The sequence below is a fragment of the Plectropomus leopardus genome, chromosome 9 (assembly GCF_026936395.1).
Source record: "Plectropomus leopardus strain MGB_pleo_1.0 chromosome 9, ASM2693639v1, whole genome shotgun sequence".
Lineage (NCBI taxonomy): Eukaryota > Metazoa > Chordata > Actinopteri > Perciformes > Serranidae > Plectropomus > Plectropomus leopardus.
Genome location: NC_142184.1, coordinates 29316164 through 29334522, shown reverse-complemented (window position 1 = coordinate 29334522; position 18359 = coordinate 29316164). Strand labels below are relative to the sequence as shown.

The 18359-nt window shown below is 38.7% G+C and overlaps 1 protein-coding gene across 1 annotated transcript in view; it reads right to left on the bottom strand.

Moving 5' to 3' along the window:
• The window catches only part of klhdc8b (kelch domain containing 8B), a 202704-nt gene that overhangs the window by 28215 nt on the left and 156130 nt on the right, over window positions 1–18359 (bottom strand). The window contains exon 5 of the mRNA XM_042492578.2: window positions 1821–1922. Coding sequence (XP_042348512.1) covers window positions 1821–1922 — 102 coding nt within the window. The remainder of the gene's footprint in view (window positions 1–1820; window positions 1923–18359) is intronic.

Genomic DNA, 18359 nt, shown 5'->3' with positions numbered 1-18359 from the left:
CCAGCACTGATGGTAAAGTGCGCACAGTGGAAGTAAAGGTGTCTGGGCCTCATGGAACCAAGCTCTTTACCAGGCCCATCTCACAAATAGTGGTTCTTGTTCCCCCAGAGGCGTAAAAAATTGATGGTACTATTGTTTGTGTGTTGTAAGAGAGTGGCGTCAGTTACGCCAGGCGGGGAGTGTACTGTTTAATGCATGAGAGTCAGTTAAAAAAATAATAATAATAATTAGTCAAGGAAAAAAGGATTTCATGAATGTTATTTCATTATTTCATTATTTCATTGAGTTTAATTTAGATAAGAATGTTAAAAGGTCCGCTACTGCCATCCACTGGCTTATTGTGGTATAGCGACCGCTGTTTTGTTCACTTGAATGCAAAAACTTTATTCAGGAAGTGCTAGAAATCAGAGACAAAATGGCATGTTCAGACGGTTTGATGATGTTCCAGCCATTTCGGCATACACCTGGTTCAAGTTGCATAGTCGGTATGTTTTATATGAATTTATTATTACATGCTAGGTCAAAATATTATATTGAATGTTTACATAATGATTTACGTGTCGACGGAAATGCCGCATTGTAATTGTACTCTTTGTTTACTCTTGTTTTAGTTTCACACTTTGTCTGAACATTAAACCTGGCAGAAGAAAAAGTCCAGAGTTGTGTTTGGAGTGTTTATCTGCCTGTCAAAATATACACGCTACGTATTGAGGACAGGACAGCTATCGATCAGTCAAAAAATCATGGTCAGTCAGTAAATACATAAATGTGTGTATTTTTTAAAATATAATTTATAGAAATTTTGTAACTTTTTTGCCATGCCCATCTTTCTAATTGCCTGTCAGTCAAAACATCACTGATAGCATTGACTAGTAAATGGTCTGCACCTTCAATGAAGCAGCTCTGCTCCTGAAATTTAGCTAGCTAGCTTGTTTGCTAGTGTCTAGCTAGCTAGTGCTAAATTACAAAATTGTGCACATTTTTTTTAAAAAGGAAAAGAACTGATAAGCAGACAAAGAGCCCAGCTGAGAAAAGTTCAACTGCAATTTAATTTTATGACATTATGATTATGTTTTTTTCTGAATAATATATAAATATATTCAGAAAGTGTCTTTTGTTGTTGTTTTTGTTTTTTTGTTGTTTTTTTTTTTCATTTTTTGTAGTATTGTAAGTCAGTTTCTAAAATCATCTTGCTAAAGGGGGGCTCCGGCCATGAGCTAAAGTAATGAAATGAAAATGTTAAGAAACACAGCAGGTTTCCTCATTGCTGAAGAAAGTTTTACTCATTTTTTGAAGACAGTGGTAAGCGCCTCTTAAGCTAGCGTGGATGGAAAACTAAAAAAATAAACTACTGACTCCTTTAGCTTGTGACCCTTGTCTTGCAGGTCACTGTGGTCTGTCAGGCCCAACATCATGATTTCTAGGCCTCTGCTTTGACCTTTTTTTTTTCCACAAATGTCCTCCAGAGTAGAGGAGATTGAAAAAGGAACAAGTATAGTATAGTACGCATTATAATTCTAGAGTGTTTTTCTTCAAATCACAAACTGTGGTCCCATAGTATGAGGTTTTGTGTTGTACTGCAGCTGATTACATCGTTTACCTTCCACAGATAAGTAAGTTAACAAACCATAGTAGAGACATTTTAAGGCATGTCCAATAACAGACAATGTTGCAGTGCTGCAACATTGAAAATCAATCGCAGGATGACCTGCATTGTTGTTCTGTCTCTCCTCTCTGTGTTTCCTCATTGGGTCAAAGGCGAACTATTTAATGGACAGAGAAGAACAGAGTGAAAAGGCGAAAGTAATGGAGGTGCTGACCTAGACCACCAGCTGCGATCACCCTTCCTCCCAGGCATCCCGCCACAAAGTCGGCCCTCTTCTCCCTCATCCTGGATGTTCGGCTGGGTTTGATCCAGATACCTGCCAGAGGAGAGAGAACAGGAGATATCAGTCATCTAGGAGAAATCAGAAGTTCAACATTTCATTCCCAAACTGAGGGCATTACTCTGCTGCTGTAGCAGCCTCCAATCCTCTGGTTTCTGGCTTTTCACCAGATGCTGGAACCTGGCTGCAGGGATTGGCTCCCATTCAATCACAAGAGGTCCGACACTGATGTTGGGTGATAAGGTCTGGCTCTGCGTTAAAGTTCATCCCACAGGTGTTGGACAGGGTTGACATCAGAGCTCTCTGTAAGCCAGTCGAGTTACTTCACACCAAAAACTCAGAGGACTGTCTCTGTATGGAGCTGGCTTTGTTCACTGCCACATTGTCAAGTTTAAACAGGAACATCTTTTTTGTTTTTTATACATTCAGTTATTTTCAAGTTCAATATTTGCCTTATTAATAACATAACATAAAGAATAAATTCAAATAATGATACAAAAAAACAATGTAAAATAAATATGAAGTGTAAATTTCCTTTATCACATCTGGTGTTTCCACAGTAGTGTAAAAAACTAACTTGAATTAAGTGGGCCATACCATGAAAAACAGCCTGAAAGCAAAAGCGCACATAAGAATTCATAAGTCATGTAGTACAGTAAGTGTTGTCTAAATGTTCATATTAAACAGTTCAATGCACAGCATTCAAAATAGCTCATAGATTTAGGCATTAAAATTGAAGTTCCATAGGTGTAGATCTCAGGGAGGCCGCAGGGGAAATATTCCCGACATGTGACATGTGCATTAGTCTCCTCTAATTACAAACACGAAGGTCACAGACACTTTTATGTTAACTAAAGTAGACCTTTACTCCATAAATTTACTGAGAAAATTCTGCATACAAATTAATCAGAAAGCAAGAATTTAATGTTTGATGGTCAAACCTTTCTGGCAGAGAACACCCAAATGCATTCCTTTTGGTGTGTCAAAGCCTTAAAGCTCACTGATTAAAAAATAACATATCTTGTGTTTTTTTTTCATGTTTCCAGTTTTTATGCTAAGCTACATTAGCTCTAGCTTTATCTTATTATCTTACTCTCAGAAAAAAAAGCCAATAAGTGTATTTCCCCAAAAACTAAACGATTCATTTAGTACCCAAAAGAAAAAAATGATTTTGCAAGACTTTTCAGCATCATTATCTTAATGACTCCAATAATCTTTGCTTTGCCTTCATCAGCCTTTTAAACAACAGCAAATTAAGGAACAATGCAGGAGGTCACTGCTGCACAGGAATAAAGAGCGAAAGTCAAATGGAAAACATAGAGGAACAGAGGAAAAAATAAATTGTGCATTACAGAGAGATCTGTGTTTGACAGCACAACAAGGTCTGCCTCAGGGGCCCCCTCCCTGTCCACCTCCCCCTCTATCTGTCCCTGGCTTTAGGCCCACTATCTAACAGCAGATTAAATATCTATATTTGGGACAGTGACACGCAGTGACACATTCCCCTTTCCACTCCTCCACATTTCCTATGCAAGGAGCCTCAGAGTGGAAAATGGGCTGCAAATTCCGGCAAATTCCACAAAATACACTTTTGCACAAGCATTAAAAATGTGCTGCATAGACATAAATGAATGAATGCATAATGCTGCAAATGATCATATGTTAAGGACCCATCAGCATGGATTGTGGTACTCCTCCTCACCGCAGTGCTGTAGCCTATACCAGTAATTTTTCACTGTGTGATGAAAAGCATTGATTTTGAAAGGTGAGGGGGATATTTGCCTGTCATCACTGAGCACTGAAGGACTTAACTTTGATTTATTCTATTTTTCTATGTCCTCCTGTACTGAGGCAGTTCCCCGGAAATGAGTGTTTGTCTCTGACAGAGGTAGACATAGAAACAAAACAAATATGTACAGGCATGCTGGCAGCTCTGTCGGACTGCCGGGCTGTTTCTGTCTGTCTGTCTGCATCTGTCTTTAAATCAGCAATAACACAAAGTAAAGCTGAGCTTGATTTGTTTCGATAGGAATTCGGTCACAAATCAAAGTATTGGATGAACAAGTTTTGGCCTGAAGATGGCTCTAGAGAAAAGTCAAAGAATCATCAAGGTGATCACAATTTATTTATAATACATTTTTATTCACATTTTTTATTTATATTTAAAAAAAATACAGCCAATTAATCTACCTTCTTCTAGACCTTCTTCTCATTTATTGATCTGATCTGATGAACTCTGATCAGATTAGATGATCAATTATCCACCCTGCAGCTCAATCATTTCGAACTGCTGATGGGGGAAAAAGAGCTCATGAAAAGATCCACTTGTACTGCAACAGCTTGAGTCAGAAAAGCTGCTGTAGTTGGATTTAATGTCAAAAACACACCAAACAGTGGCAAAGTGCAGCCTGTGGCATCTGCTCCGGGCTCAGTAGGCTGTTTTTTTTAAAAAAAAAAACAAAAAAACAAAAAAAAACGGGTGTTTAATCTGTCAATTAAATTTTAGATCATTTCATTATTTTTTTAGTCTATAAAATTTCAAAAAATGTTTAAAGGTGTCAGTCAGTGTTTCCCAAAGTGCAGAACTCAATGATGATCATAGAAAAGTGAAGAAACCAGAACATATTCCCATTTAAAAATTAGAATTTTTTTTTCTTAAAAAAATACTGAAACCAATCAACTGGTTGCAAAAATAGTTGGTGAGTAATTCAATAATTTAAAACTAATCTATTACTAACTGCAGCTGCAGAACCCAGTGAGCTGTGGCAGTTTACCACAAACTAAAGTACCACAAACTAAAAGTTGGGGATAGTTTAACTAACTAAAAATTAAACAATTAATAGTACAATACTATAAACTGTATATGTAAAAAAATTATTGTGAAAATATATAACAGATTTTCAGTAAGCAACACAAATTAATATTTAATGTCCAAAAAGAAGAAGAAAGAAGCAAACTACTTATCTAGTCCTACCTCTGTTATAATCTAACCCATTAATAGACCAATAATCTTATAAACTCTCCGCCCAAGCCTCAATCCCCACAACTAAAGCACTAAAAAAATATATATATGTATATGTATGTATGTATGTATATTAATAACAATATCACCATAAGCATTCCTTACATTTCCCTTCCTTTATTTGTGTTCCTTGAAAAAAAGTTTTTTTGCACATATTTGTACGCATTTTTTGATTTTGATTTCTTCCTCCAGCCCATTCCTCAAATTCACCCAACGAAAAGATATACTTTTGAGGTTGGTGCAAGAACAGCCTTGTTTCATATTAAATTTTCCTCTTAAATTATAATTCTCTTGTCTGTCCAAGAATATTTTTTTTGTATATTGCCAGGAAGTACATTATTTCTTTATATGCACATTATTTGCGCAGTCCTAATATCTGCCATCAATTTCAATGCATGTAACATAAAAGACAAACTGATATGTTTCCAATATAACAATGTTTCCAACATTTTTCACTATCCTTATGGCCTTTTTTGTAGTATGCATAATGATTAACTAATATAAATCACAATTATATGTCTCTCACATCAAAACACAGACCAGAAGTTAAATGCATAAATTGTATCAGAATATGGAAGAGCTGCACCACTTGCCTGAGTTCTCTATTTACCCACTAATCCTCTCTCTAACCCTCACACACGGTCAAGAGCTCTGGAAAGTGACCATAAAGCAAATACAAGTGGATAAATCCAAGCTCCTCAGGGTTTCTCTGACTTCCTCAGAGTCAAGTTGCTACTCCCCGAGACTGAGAGGAGCATGCTGACCTGGTCGCCTTCCTGTGGAAGTGTGAGCGGAACAAACGACAGCATGGATGAACCCAAGAAGCACTTAAGTGGAGTGTTGGAGGACATTGCTGGAGGGTAAAGGGATTTCTGCTGTGCTCGTACTGCCATTGTAGCTAACCTGTCTGGGATAAGCAGCGTGACAGGAGTTGGAGGTACTGATCAGGGGATAGATGGATGGGTGAACAAATGAATTCGTCATTTGACAACACGACAAGCTTAACGTCACATTGTCTCTCAGGTGCAGGCCACTAAATGGTCACCAGGGAGCAGTTATCTCACCTAACAGAAAGGTGTTTGTTTGTAAGCGGACTTCAGCTATGGCCAAGTCTCCCAGAACTGCAAAAACAAAGAGACGGAACGCTGTGCAGAGAGAAAGGCCAGAGAGAAAGCTGCTTGCAAAGCACCATTAATGTAACAACCATTTAGTTTCAAAAAGCAGGTACTGTTGTACGTCTGTTCTCTGAACTTTCATGCTCACATTCTGCTGATAGTTTCTTGTTTACAACATTTTCAGAAGTGCTGTTAAAAATTGCTATGCATCACTAACCAGGAGAATGAAAAGAAAACACCACTGTGGTGAAAAAAAAACTCTCAGTACTGTTAGTCAGCAAAAAATGACAGAGAAGCATAAGAGGATAAAAATAAGCTCTCGTAAAAATGAATGATCAACAAAATGTTCAGAAACTAGATACAATTAGTGAATTCAATTTTTTTTTGCAAACGAGGAGAGTAAAGGGAAGGGAGAGGAGAGGAGAGGAGAGGAGAGGAGAGGAGAGGAGAGGAGAGGCATATTTTCGAGATAACACAAATGGGGTTGCAGTGCTGCTGTAGTGCTGGCTGTAGGGAAAGCAGCTGAATGGTAATCTCTGAGTCAGAGGAGAGGAAGGCAGAGCCACCAGCAGCTCGCTAATAGATATGCTGGCTGCAACAGATCAGCTATTCAGCCGTGGAAAATGGAAAGGCCAGATAACATGCAAATATAGTGCAGATATATGAGTGGAGAGGGGTGAGGAGTTGATGCAAGCTTGTAACTTTTACTGTTTTTCTCTTTTCTCAGATGCTGTTCGTAGATAAATTGGCTGAAATAGCCATGACGGTGTTGTTGTCTGTGATCAGTTCAACTTCTGCACTTTCTCTCTAATAGACCGATACACGTGTTCGTGCATGCATGTGTGCATTTATTAGGTAATGTTTATTTGTAAATTAATTATCATGAAATATGTGAAATATGTGAATAAAACTTTTTCTTGCATGCCTCCATTGGACAAAGTATCAAAAACAGAATTTGATGATGAATTGAAGTCATAGAGGGACACTTTTAACAACAGCAAAACTACATTACAACGTCTATTTAAAAACTCTTACACAGAAAATTGAACTTAAAGTATTTAATCTACTCTCTTTTCAAACCCAGACTCAATTTACAAAAATAGCAATGTATTTATATTTTTATTTATTTATTATTACATTATTTCACACATTCTTGTCAAACCTTGCCTACATTACCCACAGTGCAACTCTACTGCAAACAGTTACGCAGTGGAGATGCACAGCCATTCAGGTGTTTTATGCTAGTAATGTAGCTTCAAGCCTTTAACCTCAAGCAACTCACTTCTCTCTCACTTGATGCAATTTATCAGACTTTGTGCAGGTCTCTCAGGAGACTTTAGTGTACAATACCTCTGAAAGATGACGACCATGGAATAATCATGTCATTTCTCTATGATAGCAAGCCTTCATTGTAAAAAAAAAATAAAATGAATTTATGTTTTTAAAAAAACTTTATTTTCTTTGAAATATATTGGTGGGTTCACATGTAATATTTTAACTGTATGATAATACATCATTGTGATAGGTTTGAGTGTTGTGGAAGCTGGTAATGAGCTAGAAATTACACAATGACTTCAATGTGAAAAGATCTTGGAATGTATAAAACACACACAGCTGCTGGACTAACTTTCCAAAACCGACAACAATGACAGGTGTGAGACAGTTGGCAGTCACTTCTTAAGCTGTCTTTTTTCAATTTTACAAAAATACCTCTGTCATTTGTATCTAGAACATCTTTAAGAATAGACCAAAAGTTTAAACCATTACTATTACACCCATATATCTAAATGATTGCTGTATCTTGTCTCTCCTTATGACGGCAAGCTTTTAACCATAAACACTTTTGCTTTATAATATAGTCCGAAAACACATCTAACAAACTACTTTTCAAGTAACACCAGCCTTTACCGTCATTGTTAATAATGAAGCAATCTTCACAGTTACACAGCACAGTTACAAAGTTCTTAATTGAGGATGTTGTAGTGCCTCATGAAGATCTAGAAAAATTGCCTCCACCACATCACCTTTATCATTTAAGTGTGAGAGGGAACTGCTGTGTTCCTGTCACGTGTGCATTCTGACACACAGCCTCTCACAAAGCTTGTCAAGCAGAAAGCTACCAAGAGACAGAGCGAACCCCTCTCAAATACAAAGAGGAAATTTCACATGCAGCATTTTTCACTGCTACTTGAACCTATCAGAGGACAAATGAGCCGCTTTGAGGAGGGAATGCTGCCATTCATCAGCACAAATTATTAATTGTATTGCCTCAGCCAACTAGAGACTTCAGGGAAAAGAAATGAGGAGGCAATAATTTACTTTGGCCGACATTCCTCATGTTCCTATTGGGCTAAGAGGCTGCACACACAGACAGAAAACACACACACACATGCACTGTCTGTGATGCTCTGTAAGAGCTGGTGAGTTGAGTGACGTGCGGGGCAGATATGTGTCTGGTGGACTCAGCTGGAGGAGAAGAGAGTGTTTTATTTAAAGCACAGAATCAATCCTCTTCCTTCTCCTGTTTGGCCCTCCCAGACACCAGCTCTCTGTACCCATCTCAAGCTGCACACACACACACTTAAAAAGGCATGTGAGACAGAAACAGGAGCGCGCGCATGCACACACGCACGCACGCACGCACGCACGCGCACACACACACACACACACACACACACACACACACACACGCATGTTGAGACACAAGCCTTTCAAACAGATTCACACGAAGACACAGATGAGCAGATTTTCATACGCAGGTAGGCAGACAGAGAAACAAATATGCACAATTTCACCTCTGCATACAAAAGCTTTTACACTCCTCTCCGATACATGCACACATACACAAACCATCAGTCCAATGAGGGGATGCAGTTATACCCCACCTCGCCCCATTTCCAAGTGTCATCTCAAGGTAGAAATGGAAAGATATTGGCAGGGAAATGAGGTGGTAATGACATCAGGCCATCTCTGTGATAACATTCTGATAGATGTGCATTGAATATTTCATGCAGAAATCAAACAGCTCCATTGCACCTGACCACAACACACAAGCATCTGGAAACACCAGTCAGCCAAGTCCATTTATTTCAAGAATTCAGAAAAGTCTGTTGGAATGTCCTGCTGAAAATAGTTTGAAAATAACGTCTCCTCCCTTTTAGATGACTGACATATTAAAGTATATTTGCAAATATTTTGAAAAAAAAAAAAAAAAAACACCCGAGAATTGAAAAATATGCCATAAAAATTATAATTTGCCAAAACAACAAGAAGGAGCTAAAGGTTAAGCAACAACAGTACGTATTGCAAAGTGGCTTTGTTTTGCTGTCTAGGCTACATTTCAGTTACTGCACTCTCTAACACAGAGAAACCAGTGTTTATGGAAGCATACTGAACCTTTAAATAAAAACAGCAAAATTCAATTACAAGTAAAAGTACTGCTTTCAAAATGCTTCATTGGTAAACATATGTAAGACACATGAGCAAAATGTACTTTGGGTATTGAATGTAAAAACACTCAATGAATGTAACATTATCTGTAGAATAATTTTATACGGAGTATGATAGCATGTTTTTGTTACTGATGCAAGAAAGGGCAGCATTTTACTGTTGTTGATGTTGTGCTAATTTTAACCATTTTATACGCTGTTGGGTTGTTTAATCTTTAACAATGCATCCTATGTAACCTTAGCATACATTATACACACAACCTAAATGTATTGAGTAAATAGATAATACAACTGTGAAATGTATATTGTGGAATTAAAAAAAAAAAAAGAATACAATATAACTTTCCAGATGGGGGACACTCCATTTTCAGGCCTGTCACGTACTTCCTGATAAAACCCCAGTCTGTTATGATTGGTCAGCATTTTAGGATCTTTCACATCTTGGCATCTTTGTACTGTCATTGCATCTGAGTATGACTAAAGCTGCATATTCTACTGTGAAAAATCACCAATAAAAACCTCCAAACTCAGTCTACCATTTTCCAGCAGAAGTATGATCCAAATTATGGAGATATTAACAACATTGACAACCAAGATAAGACGTAGCAATAGGGGCTAGGTAATGTAAACACTTGCAGAAGCGTGCCTGGAGCAGATGACCATATAAAGAAATCTGGAGCTGAAGTCAGCTTGCAGCCAGAGTATTAAAAAGTTGGAAACAGAATATTCTGGTATGAAACCTGGGGTCTCTGCTCACGGGGATTACTTTTACTTCATTATTTAAAACTTTGGCCATATTCAATATGGACATCCAACACTGTGACACTATATATCTATGACAGGAAACAAGGAAAACACATAATAGGTCCCCTTTAGGTGCTTCATATGTCCCCTGAGGGAAATTCATTTTTTTCTATTATGTTGTTATATTCCTCATTTTTATTCTCTCTCTCTCTCTCTCTCACACACACACACAGACACACACACACACACACACACACACACACAGACACACACACACACACACACACACACTACCCTCCGCTTCCAAAGCCAAGTCCCTACAGATTGAGCTACCACCGCCTCATGCAGCAAATCCTGTCATCTCAGCTTTGTTGAATTTGATGATTTGTTGTGGTAAATTACCACTGAATCACATATTGAAGAGTATTAAAGTGTTAATATAATATAAATTTGAAACTAGACAGAGAAACAAACAGCAAAACAGAGATACACATGATAATGTTTTTTTTTCTCTTAAACAAACCAGTTCAAATAGACAAGAGAGCTGAAAATGCACCTTTTGTGTGGATATATTGTATTTTTTTCTTTCTCTCTGTTAAAAATGACCAAAGGCAGTGTGCAGTTTTGGGGTATCACATATATTAGTATTGCGCCATTATTTTTCTTCAATATAATATCTTGTAAAAACTGAAAAGCCATCAACATTATGAGGATAAAACTTGTAATAACAATATTTTACCATTAAGATATTCAATAATGCTACACATAACACATCTTAGCATATGAATCATCACTGAGAGCATGTGCAGAATGAAGAGAGATGATGTTAATATATCCAAGGCTTTGGAAATGAGCTTGATGTGCCTACACACTCTGAGTTACATCAAGGTCTACAGTGTGTATAGAAGCCGCGACATCTCCATATGGTCAAATACACCTGCATCTGTTGACTGACTTACAAGACTGCTGGTGAATCCATGCCAACCTGTGCAGGCAGGTAGGATGAGATTTGATCAGTGTGATGTAAAAGGCGTAGGCTGCTTCTCAGATGCCACCAGTCATTCAGCAAGCAACAAGCTAACTAAAAGCAAACTGAACACCCACATGCATACAAGCTGTTGGTAGAGTAAGGCACGGCAACAGGGAAGGCACACAAGCAGCCATACAACAGACTGAAGGCCAGTCAGATTGGGGCAAGCTAAGCACGACTGCATTTTAATTAGCAAAGACTAATAAAAAAAATAATATCAGTGAGTCAGGCAACCAGTAAGAATGGCAATGAATAGAGAAAAAAAGCAAAAGAATGCAGTTTTTCTCCAGTAGCTTTCACCACTGTTTGATACAGCACAGGTTGAGGTTACCCTTCAGACTCTTCTTAAAATACTAATTCTTTGTTTAACATGGTTTTCCCACAATAAATTGGCTGGAAGCAGATTTGCTCTTTTTTCCCCCATTGAGAAATTGGGAACAGGTTGACCTGCTAAAAAGCAGTTTTTATCAAGATGGAGAATGTTTGCACTAGTGGAACCATAGAGATTAAACCATACTGACACGTTCTATTCCAAAATCATCACATATTGCAGTTTTACAGTGGGCCACTCATCATCAGGTTAAAATTTTTAATTTCTCTAATATTCAGCTTTATAGAGTGGTGCAGGGATGGTTTCTTTTAGGCTGACACAGAAGTTAGTGTGACCCTGGGTCCCTTCTCAAAGAGCCTATGGGATTTGTCCATTGGATTTTGGATTATTAAAGAAAATAAGCTCTAAAAGTACTTACACATTTTGTTCAGCAAGATAATCTTCACAAATGAACACAATTGCTGTGGTTTTTGATGGGTAAAAATCTAACATAAGGCTATGAACATTTTTTTAAAACACATTAAGGCTTCTTAATGTGCGAATTGGGTATTTACTGACGAATTTTATAACGTAGAATAAAACATGAACATCTCTTAAGCCTATGTTAATCACAGACCTTATTTCAGGCATTTAACAAAAAAAACAAAAAAAAACATTCAGAAAACCCATTGACTTCAGGGGAGGGAACCAATAGTGCTAACCTTCAAACTCATTTTTGGGCTTTAAGACACAGTCCTGCAGGACTCTATCACCAAATACCATCAAACTAACATCACACTCTCATCAGCTTCAGCTTTACTTTATGTACTATTACACACCAAAGGTTCTAAAAAAGACAACAACCTATTTTTCAATGTTTCTAAAAGAATTTATTACATTTATTATTACATTTAACTGGGAAATCGCATGTTACATGCTGCTATAAAATCTTTCAAAATGTTTTGTCTTGCCTTTTCTTTCCTGACTCAATGCGGTTTCCTGCTGGATCTGCTGGTGCAACATAAAGCCCTTAAAAGTCTTTTTTGCTCCACATTTCTTTTTCTGGCTCTCTGATAGTGAGTATTTATTCCCCTCTTCTCTGCAACTGGATTTGCATCCTCGTCAGATAATCACATCCACTCACAGACACACACACACACACACACACACACACGACGAATGCAGGGCTTGTGGCAGTTGCTGCATTGCAGGTTTGATTAGTAGCACTCCACTGTTGATTACAAGATCGATGCACTAATCCCCATGTCTTATGAGGATTGAAGGGATGCGCAAAGCAAAAGGGGAAAACAATACACCCAACAGGACTTGGAAAACTTCCTGTGAGTGCAGAGATAAGAGCGTTCCTAACATGAGGTACAGACCAGTCCCTCAGCACGGCGGACAACTTCACGGACAGACGGAGGACAGCTGCTTGAGCTGAATGAGGATGAACGAGGGGAGATATTACCCAGCTCATTTTGGAGATGATCCTGAACAAACCGATTATTGTGGCTCAGTCTTATCCAACAGGGCTTTAGGGGACATGCAGGACCAAAGTGGTTATAGGCAGAAGACACAGGCTGCAGGTTTCTACTAGGTCTGCTAATGAGTTTCCTTGGCCTTTCTGTAATTCTATAAATATTCATGCTTAGTGGGTGGGCCTGCAAATTGATTTGGGCTTTTATTAGTCCCACCATCATGGCCATATCTTGCACCCCTGACACTTCTGAACTACTAACAGATCGTCTTATGTTCCCACGGATGACTCTCGACTCTGATTCTTAGAAATTCCCTTTGCTCAGGTGGTTGATGAGGGAAAGAATTGTAATGTGAATGACCTTCCAGTATGCAAACTTGTAGAATTCAATTATTGACTCAGCTACTGGAACATATATGAAAATCCACCCACTTCAAGCAAAATCCCAAGTGGATGTGCTTCTCAACCACTCCTACATGCAGATGAAGAGCTCTCATCTAGAAACATTGTGGATTAATAAATATGTAAAACTTGGACAAGTGTCAGGGTCAAGCTAGTTGATAACTGCAAAGATAAGAAACTCTTTGTGAACTCAGTCAAAAGTTGGAGCACATGTGCTACTTTGGCTCATTACAACAGGCTGATGGCTCAAATGATGGCTCATTACATCATTTTTAACATCTGGGTTGAAAAGCTGCCACAACAGAAGAACAATCCCCCCAAATCTGTTGTTGATGATAGATTATGTTATTTGTAAGCTTTAACTTTTACCTTAAAAAGGCCCTAACCCGACAGTTTATATTGTTTTCCAGCCCACTTGGGGCTGGAAAACAATATAAACTGGGGTTGATGGGTTTCAATGCCCCTCTACCTTCTTAATGTATCTGTTTTTTTTTTTTAAATGTGTATTCCTCCTCTGTGTTTAGCTGTATGTATTAAAAGACACTTGCTAAATTCAGTGCTAGAGCCAGTAAAAGGGAAATTTTGATGATTTTCAGCCATCTCTGTGTCATCACACTGTGTGCAGTTTGTGCAGATGAACAGTGTTTGGCTTTCCCCCATGCTGCAGGCACCCAGAGCTCACTGCTCATCTGCAGACAAAAGCTAGTCACTGTTCATCTGCTTACACTGGCCACACTGTGATGACACAGAGCTGGTTAAAAGTCTAAAAAGTGCTTGTGACTTTCCATATTGCAATTCTCCAAGCTACCCCAGCTGTTATATCTCAAGATTACAAGCTTAAGTGGCTGAGGCAACTCAAAATCAACCAGCAAAAGACACCTCCGACTTCCTTTCAGATCGGCAAACTTTCTGGCTTTGTAGTGGGGCACAAAAAAGCACAAGCAGTGTGCACAAGCTAGAAGATGGCAGCAGTCTGCTTATATGGAACTATATAGCAGTAGACTGCGAGAAAATCATCGGGCCTCGATATCAGGCAGCCCGTTAGTTTCATGCGAAGCTAAGCATGGTTTGATCTAAAATGGGTTGGAAAAACAATAGATGCCACCCAACAGGTAATCATTTGTTGGGACCCATCAATTCATTACCAGCTTCAACAACAAAGCGACTCATTTTTACCCAGTGAGTCTGTGGGTGTTTCATCTTGGCAAAATGTGGCCCTGGAGACATATATATATATTGTAGCAGACACTACCATGGAGGCAGTTTTAGGTATTTTCCCAGGTGTTTATGTCTGTCCCTGCTATAGCATCACAAGTGTGAATGACACAGTCATGAGACTCCACAGGTGAGTAGCTTAGATTACAATGAAGACTGAGTTTGAAGATGGATGTGGCTCATGCAAGAGTGCCTGAATTAAGAGGGTAGAAATTAAGGAAAGGGCCATTGCCCCCTCACTCTATGCATCTGGCCCACATTTAATTTGTGTCATGAATCACTGTGTCACTGCTGGTGTGCTTCCTTGCAAAAAAAAAAGGAATATCTTTCAAAGAATGGTTGCACAATGAGATCAAGGACTGCCAATGACAGTCAAGAGGGGGGCATCTGAGCCTCATGCTTTGGCTTGTCTCTCATTCACTGTCATCCTTTGAATATCACCTGTTTCTACAGTGTTGCTCTGTGGAAGAGATCTGAAGAGAGAAAGCAACACATGTTGGAAGGAAAGGTCTTTGCAAGAGTGCACAGCTTCCAAAACAGCAGGGGAAAAGAGTGTGACAAAAAATCCAACATCCAATATCATAACATCAAATCTTGAAATCTGTTCAAAGAGTACCAGAGAGAGGACATACAGGGGAGAGTGTTAACATGACAGAGATGATTCCGAGAGAAAAAAATCAGCTCTTTGGTTTGATGGTCTAGCAGCATCTGACAGATTTTGAGTCATCGCTCAACAACTCTGCAGTCTCTTCTCTCCCCCCAGCAGGGTAGAGTATCACTGATTTTCACACTGTAATTATTCTACACAGTGTTTGAATAAAAAGAGATGTAATCATAAGGAGTCTAAGCAATCATGGGACAATATCAGGTTTAACACTGGCAGTGTAACCAGTGGAGATGATGGCCATCGAGGGCTGTAAAGACAAAAATGGAAATTACATCATTCCGTCTGGCTACCTCTTTTTGTCTACATTTTACTCTTTCCAACTTATACAGTATGTGCCCACTCATCCAACTGTATCTGTTACTGAAGGTCAGTCACATAGAGGTTCACTCCTGTATCTCTCCTCTTTTCTTTGATCTCTCTTTCTCTCTCCCTTAAACTCTCTTTCACCTCCAAGACCATGAGAATGTGGATAAAGCTGAGGGTAGCTCAATTATTGTGTGAAACACAACCCACAGGAGCCAGTTGAGACCAGAGTTCATGTCCATTAGCCCCTCAGCATGTGTGTTTGTATGTGTGTGTGTGTGTGTGTGTGGGTGGGTGGGTGTGTGTGTGTGTGTGTGTGTGTGTGTGTGGTCACATGTATGCACAAACCAGATATGAGACATACTGTATCATGTATAAGTCAGAAATGCAGCTTTGTGCGAGAGTGTGTTTATTTTTCAGACTCACTTCTTCCGCATTACAAAACATAATTTCTCACCTACTCATGGTTTGTATTCAGCAGATGTGGCGGTTTGCAGCATTCAAACTAGCCCTCTGAGATAATGCCTGATAACTACGCCAATGATGGATCGAGAATGTGCAACAGTTTTTTTCCAAAACTAGATATCAAACAAAAGCCAGAGACTATAAACTGAGGCAGAAATCGATGTTATCTCTGAGCCTGACCTGGAAAAGCCTCTCTTCTGCAGCTGCCTCCATCTAAGTCTGAGTCCTCAGTTACTTGCATTAAAGAGCAGTGTTAATTTCGTTGACAAAGACTATGAAATTATTCGTCAACAACTTGAATTTTCCCATGACCAAAATGAGGCGATGTCAAGCTTAAAATAGGTCTTGATAATGAAAACTATGATGGCCTCTATGTTTCATTGTCGTTGACGAGATGGTACAACACGAAAATCTTAGTGGTTGTCCAGCGGACATTCAAAACGAGAGGAAAGGAGAACAGAACGGCCAACAACTGTTGTGCATGCAATTATTCTGTAATGCCATATGAGCAACAGTATGAGATAGTTAATAGTCGGCACCCGGATGTTTGACAAGCCTGCAAAACAATGGAGCAGCCTAAGTGTTATCTGACTGTGGATGATGGAGCTATTGATCTATTTTTTGATTAAAAAAACTAATAACTCTGTAAAACAGCATGGCACTGTAGTTTTTAACAAACGTTTCTCAAACAGGCATGAATAGGACTTTGTTGGGGACTATTTTTAGTCATGGATAAAGTATGCTCGTGCTAGTCTACAACAGGAGGATGCAATAGGTGGTACTGACTACAGAAAAACTGCAGTGGCCATAAGGAACAAGTCACATGTACCTGTGGCACATTGATTTGTTTTGCATAGTTTGGGAGCTGTGTGACATTGAAAAATATGATACATAAGGATTTGTTGGCTTTCATTGTTTTGGTCTTTTCATGAGATTGATGGCAGTCAAAAAATATAAGATTTTGTCACAGTTTGCTGTGGGCACCACACACGAAATTTTATTTACCTCCATTATATTGGGGTTGCACCAATATTAAGACCAAAGGACAATATTTCAGAGCTCAAGTGAACAAAATATATGTGCATGACTCACTGGATGTAAATAAGAAAATTCTTGTTTTGTTCAATTTTTTGCAATTTAGTGATGAAAGTGATGATCGAAAGTGATGAAGATGTAGGTAGAAAAAGTGTTTATGGCCTGTCATGTCACAGAGACAGACTGGGTCAGAAGGGAAACTACTTGGGTTAGGAGCACAGTGCCAGAGCCAATACCAACCATCATATTCACATGAAAAGAAACCTGTAAGAGGATTGATGATCTGATGTATACACACTCATACTGTCACACAGCCAAAGCAAATCGCTTTCCTCTGACAAGGTCATTTTCGAGATATAATGAAGTTCTGCCTATAGAGACATGAAGAGGTTGTATTTCTTGTCATGTGTCTTTCAGTGAGTACTTGGGGCAATGGCGCATGTCAAATGTGTCTGATGAAACCTTGGCTTTGTGTTCTCTAGTTCACATCCTTGTACTGCTCTTGCCTGGAACAAACTCTCTAGTGAAGAGCTCTGCGGTCAATAACTCAAGGTCATTACTGAACTGACATCCAGCATTGAAACGGTGACTTTGATGTGAGTTACGCATTTTACATTGATGAATAAATGTCTGATACAAATGGTAATAAAATAGTTCCCAGTATTTATGTCTTCATGAGTGCTTTGAACAGGCACAGAGCTGCTGTCAAAAGCAAACAGTCGGTGTTTTATGCCTCCGACAGATGAATGCCTGATTTTTCTTGCACTTGTTAATAAATGGGATTTATGTCACTGAGGTCACAAATGCTTTTCAGTGCCTAGAGGGCCGTGTTAAACTAAAATGTTAATCATAAAAGTACATCATAAAAATCACAATAATTAGCTTTTCATGCGCCTGATGTAGGTGGTACTTGTGGTTCTTGTGCAATTATGTGTTGCCATGGATGATTAAAGTAATGACTACTTTATATGTCAGCTCTTGATTAGACACCTTTTCCATCTGAAAGTTGGATCTTGAGGTTTGCTTAATGGTTTCCTTATATAAAAGTATGTATGTAACATTAACTGTTCTGTTTTTCCATGAATATTCAGGTCTCCAAGATACAGCAACAGCCTAGTATCTAAGGAATTACATTCATTTTGGACAATTCCCCGCCTGTTCCCTAAGGCAGCATTAACTACCAATGAAATGTAACTCTGAGCTTTGCATCCTGATGTACTGATCCCACTGTTCCTATGT